The 5891-nt window shown below is 37.5% G+C and overlaps 1 protein-coding gene across 1 annotated transcript; it reads right to left on the bottom strand.

Moving 5' to 3' along the window:
• Window positions 1-4249: 4249 nt before the first annotated feature.
• On the bottom strand, window positions 4250-5032 carry LOC308650103 (RING-box protein 2). The gene has a single exon (XM_081296047.1). It carries the CDS (start codon window positions 4984-4986, stop codon window positions 4645-4647), a length of 342 nt encoding a protein of 113 aa, XP_081152173.1. The 5' UTR covers window positions 4987-5032; the 3' UTR covers window positions 4250-4644.
• Between the last annotated feature and the right edge of the window lie 859 nt (window positions 5033-5891).

Here is a 5891-nt window from a genome sequence, read left to right as displayed (position 1 = left end):
TACAATAAACCAATTTTGTAATCTTTAAAAAAAAAAAGAAAGGTGACTAATGAAAATTAAGAGCCCTGTAACTGCTTTTCCCATCTCCACCATATCACTCATCAAAAGACATTGATATATATATATATATATATATATATATATATATATATATATATATATATAATTTGTATGTGGCACTCATAATGCACCAGACCACATTATAAGTGACTTACATATATTGACTTATTTAATGTTCCTAATAAACATGAAGAGGCCACACAAAATGAACATGTACCGCTATTATTCTCATTTTATAGATGAAGTAAATGATGCACAGTGGTTTATCTTAGCTGTCACACAACCAGCATACCACTAAGGTATCTTCAAAATATTCTTTTGTATTCCTAGATTTACCAATTGTGAAGGCTCTTTATTGGCTTCTTGCAATGATAGATGAAGATTTAGCTCATTTTTACCAAGCTCTTCTATATCCTGATCTTGCAATTTGTTTTAATAAGAAAATCTGTCTTCTATAGAATCACTTTAGTTCCTGCCATTTTCAGTTTTATGCTACCTCGACCTCTCGTTTTTCCAACTGTGGAGAGTGTCTTTTCTTTCCACTCTGTGCTACAGGAGCAGCCTCCCTGCTTATCTGGTCAGTTCTACTTTCCCTTCTTTCCTTTCTACCTCCAGACAACAAAGCCACATCCCCAGTCCTCTTGACCTTTCACTTTTAATGAGGTTCACACCACTGCATTCTACTCTATAGCCACCAAGACTTTCATACTTTCTCTGTAAGTTGATTCTAAAGTACAAAATTCAACAGAGTGTTAACACTATTATGATCCTGTAAGTATTGTTGAAATATAATGTCAGGAATGCATTATATTTGTATTTCCTTTCTTTTATATCTGTTTTTTTTCTTGTAGTTTCTAATTTTTTTCTCTTGCATCATCTATCCTTCTTGGATTTTAAATTTTATTAGAACTTCCTGTCACAAGTCCCTGGTATTGTAGGTCTTTTTGCCACCTCGTTCCTGCTTGGAGCTCTCCAACTTCCTGATCCACCCTGCTGTCATCCTGGGACTCACTATTGCTCTTCCGAAGAGGATTCATTGTTTTTTTTGAACTTTCCTCTTTCTTAGTGTATTCCCTCCTTTTGATGAATATGTTACATCAATTCTAAAGAAATTTCATCAGAAAGCACTATAATAACTGAACTTACTCATTATTTACATGTCAGAAGATATTGATTTTCTCCAGCTCTCATATTTGGTGAATGACTTTGCTGGGTGAAAAATTATTTTCCCTCAAAATTTTGAAAACATCCTTTCATGATTTTCCCTGATATCTAGTACTGCTGGTAATTCTGATGATAGTCTGTTTTTTTTTTTTTTTTTTTTTAGGGAATTTGTTTTTATCTCCACACTGGACAACTTATTTATAAATTATATTTGTATGTTTTATATTTATAGTTTTGAAGTTTTATAATGATATATCTCAGCCTATGTCTTTCTTTTAGCTATTGAATCAGATACATCATGGATGCTTTAAATTTGTTGTTGTTGTTGTACCGTGGATTCAACTCATGGGCACTCGACCACCGAGCCACATCTTCAGCCCTATTTTGTATTTTATTTAGAGACAGTGTCTCACTGATTTGCTTGGCACCTCACTTTTGCTGAGCCTGGCTTTGAACTTGTGATCCTCCTGTGTCAGCCTCCTGAGCTGCTGGGATTACAGAGATGCGCCCCTGTGTCGGCATGGATGTTTTCAATTTGCTGGCTTCCATGTAAGAAGCATTTTAGCTGCAGGAGATTCCTTCTATTTTTATTTATTATTTTCACCTTTTCCTGTTTATTCTGTGCTCTCTAAAGTTGGACATCTGCAAGTAAACCATGTCTCATTTTCTCTTATATTTTCTATTGCATATTTAATTTTATTATTCTGAAGATTTTTTAATATTAATATTTTAATTTGCAAGAACATACTGATTTTTTTGTGGGGGTACTGGGGCTTAAATCCAGGGATGCTTCACATCTGAGCTACATCCTGAGCCCTTTTTATTTTGAGACAAGGCTTGCTGAGTTGCTGAGTGAGACTGACCTTCAACCTGTGATCCTCCTGCCTCAACCCTCTGAGTCACTGTGATGACAGGCCTGTGCCACTAAGCCTGGCTTTCTTATTTCTAAGAACATCTGGTACTTGTACTTTTTGTTTGTTCTGTAGATAAGAAAAATATCTTCCCAAATATCTTTGATGGTACCATCAGAAAGGTACCTATCTGTCCATCCGTCCTTCCTTCCTTCTTCCTTTTCTTCTTTTTTCTGTGTTGATGAATTATCTCTTTTTTCTGGAGTCACTATTGCTTATTTTGAGCTTTCTCATATTGCATTTTTTCCCTCCACATTTTTGGTGGTTCTTGCTGTCCGTTTGCACTATGAAAGCAGTAACAGAAAAACCAGGTGAGTTTCTGTCAGGTGCTGTTATTGCACTAGCAAGCTTTGTTCTAAGATATGTGGGTGGGAGCTAAATATTATAGTTTTAGACTCCTGAATGTCAAAGTTCCAACTCCCACACAAGCTGTCCTGCTTCTTCCAAAGAACCATGTTAGATTTTATAGAGAAGAATGGCAGGTTTTACTCCTTCCTTCCTTCTTCCTTCTTTTCTCTTCTCTATCTCTCTCTCTAGTTGTGATGGGGTAAATCTTAGGCAGCAGCTGAACCATCTAAGAAAGCGTATGGGTGAAAGAGATGGGTTTGGGGGAAGGTGACATGCTTTGTTTGAAATCTTTCAATTAATCTCTCCATTTTTAGCCTATGCCTTAGTTCTGTTCTCCAAGTTGATCAACCCTTCAAAGTTCTCAGTTCCCCGGATTCTGTGGGGCAGAACATCTTGCTACTTCTGCCTTTTCTATGTGAGCACTTGATAGTACTTTCCATTGCCTTATTTATCAGGCACTGGTTTATCGTTTTTCATTCTTCCCAGTATTTCTTGAAATTACTTCTCAAATGCCCTCTTTTCCCCTCTTTTTCTCATTGCTGGCCTAACCTATTTTGTGTGTGCATGTGTGTGTGTGTGTGTGTGTGTGTGTGTGTGTGTGAGAGAGAGAGAGAGAGAGAGAGAGAGAGAGATTATGTGTATACTTTTACTACCAGTTTTGTTGGTTTGTGGCAAAGAGAGAAGATAACTTTGTCCTTTATCTTTTTCCTCCCGTTAGAATGAAGAACAAAATTACCATTCTTGTTCATGGCTGCTGTGTGGTGAACTGGACACAGGCAATGGTGTGGAAGGGAGATGAATTTGATAGTTAAGGCAATTGCTCACGTGTGGAGTGTTAATAATTTGCACTAGAATTGCAGAAGTGGAGATGGACTGGAGTGAACAGATTGGGGGTGACTTTACAGTGAAATTGGCGATCTGGATGATGCACTAAATAAGGAAGTAGAGAGTTTTCCAAGGATGACTTCAATAATGCCACAGAATAAAGAGGTGCACTTGAAGTTTGGGAGACACAACATAATACCTTTGAGCATGTTGAGTTGAAATGCCTTTCAGACATACACATATAAATTATAAGTTGTCTTTTTTTTTCAAATTATTTACTTAAGTAAGTTTATTAAGTTTAAGGCTATACACAAAATCGCAACAACTCAAAGTAAACAGAATAAATAATTTATTAAAACACTGTGTGATTAACTTTTTAATCCAATGCTGCACTGGTAAACAGTTCCCCCTCATTAGTATTTTGTCTAAAATGTACAATAACAACATAATCTGACCTGGACTAGAAAATAGCTCTGTCCTTTAACACTCAATGATTTAACTGTGAGATAAATATAGATTCTAGTTTTCTTGATGAGTCAAAGATAAGAGAATAACTTCAAAGGCAATTAAAATTCCATTTGCCTGAAAGATTTTATTTACCCTGTTCACTGGTCCAAAATCAAAATTATCATTATATCAAATAAAGATGTCATGAATTGTCCCTTCTTCCCATAAAAATATTAGTAACAAATTGAGGATAAGAGTTAGGTTTTAGGGGCTGGGGATGTGGCTCAAGCGGTAGCGCGCTCGCCTGGCATGCGTGCGGCCCGGGTTCGATCCTCAGCACCACATACCAACAAAGATGTTGTGTCCGCCGAGAACTAAAAAATAAATATTAAAAATTCTCTCTCTCACGCTCTCTCTCCTCTCTCACTCTCTCTTTATAAAAAAAAAAAAGAGTTAGGTTTTATACTGCACTTTATTTGTCACTATAACATTCTCTCTCTTTTTAACTGATCAACCAGAAGCATGCAAAAAGTTCTCCTGTGAATAGAACTGTTTCCGCGGTTCCTTGTATATAGATAGGTAAATTATAAATTTCATTCCACCTGGGATTCTCTCCTTTTTAGCACTTTTAAAAGCAGCGTGTGTGACACATACCACAGAGGTAGGAAAGACCATCTTTAATAAATTATTTTCTTAATTGTTAGAGAATCTTGAAAATTAAAACTGTCGAAATGCTAAACCATGCCTTTGATGAGTCCCAAAGAACCATAGATCCAGCGACTCCTATCTGAAGAATTAGTTCCCTGGAGTGTTCTAGCCTTCACTGGGCACTTGACAGCAAATCTACCAGGGCTGGGAACAGCTGCACCAAGAAAGCCTTCTACCGCTCTCACTTGCCGATTCTTTGGACCACCCAGTCCTGCTGGCAGAGAGGGCAGCGATTGTTCTGTTTCACCCACAGGGACATGCAGCAATTGTGGAAGGAATGATTACACTCTCCCCAAACTACAACACAATCTTCTTGTTTGTTTTCAGCTTGACATCTAAGACAGGCATCCATCACCTGGACCCTGCAGATGGCGCATGTATCGCACTCCACGTCCCAGCTCCACATGGCCACCGCGTTCCACTTCTTGAGCGAGAACATTTTGTCGCTTCCCGACTTGGAGCCTGCGCTCCCGGAGTGGGATGACAAGGCGCAGGGCTCTTCGCTGTCTTCCACATCGGCCATGGCGGAGGAGCGGAGCCCGCGGCGAGGACGTTGGGTTAAAGAAAGCGGGCGGAGTAGGATAAAAATTATATAAGTGGAAGAAAGGATTTATAGTAGAGGGGGTGGAGAGAGAGGAGGGGAGGGGAGGGGAGGGGAGGGGAGGGGGGGATAGTGGAGAATGGGATAGACAGCAGAATACATCAGTCACTAGAAAGGCAATTTATAAATCAATGGAAATGTAACTGATGTGACACAGCAATCTGTATACGGGGTAAAAATGGGAGTTCATAACCCACTTGAATCAATCTGTGAAATATGGTATATTAAGAACTATGTAATGTTTTGAACAACTAACAATAAAATATTATAAAAAAAAAGATAAAAAAAAAGAAAGAAAGCGGGCGGCTATGGCGGCTCTGTCATAAGTTGTCTTTTAGATATTCAGAGGTGAGATCTTTGTTTCAGATATTAATTCGGAGTCATTGGAATATAACTGAAATTTTAAATGAGATTTATTAGGGAGAGGGCAAATACTGAGAACAAATGAAGGCATAGATTTAGCCCTGATTAGGTGTTTTTGATATAGCATAACATGGTATTTCCTCATTAAAAATGTGTTCATAATAAATATTGTTAGAAAATAATAACACCACAAGTACAGAGTTTCGTATTAATCACCTCATAGGAGGTGATTCAACCATTAAAGCAACTCACTTTGTTACAGGGATGCTATGAGGCCTAGAAAAATAATTTCTAAAAATATTTGGTGAAAAATTCAGATCTTCTTTTTTTTTTTTTGGTAATAAAATGTTCAGGTTTGGAAGTTTTTCTAATCTATGTTTCAGTTTCCTTGTTTAGATAGGAAAAAAAAAGGAAAGACAGGTTTTTTTCCTTGTGTAAACTATTTATTGACAGCACAAATGATA

The sequence above is a fragment of the Spermophilus citellus genome (genome assembly GCF_964194105.1).
Source record: "Spermophilus citellus genome assembly, chromosome: 5".
In the NCBI taxonomy this organism is placed as follows: Eukaryota; Metazoa; Chordata; class Mammalia; order Rodentia; family Sciuridae; genus Spermophilus; species Spermophilus citellus.
Note: the sequence above shows the minus strand (reverse complement) of the source record. Positions and strands in the feature narration are given on the sequence as shown.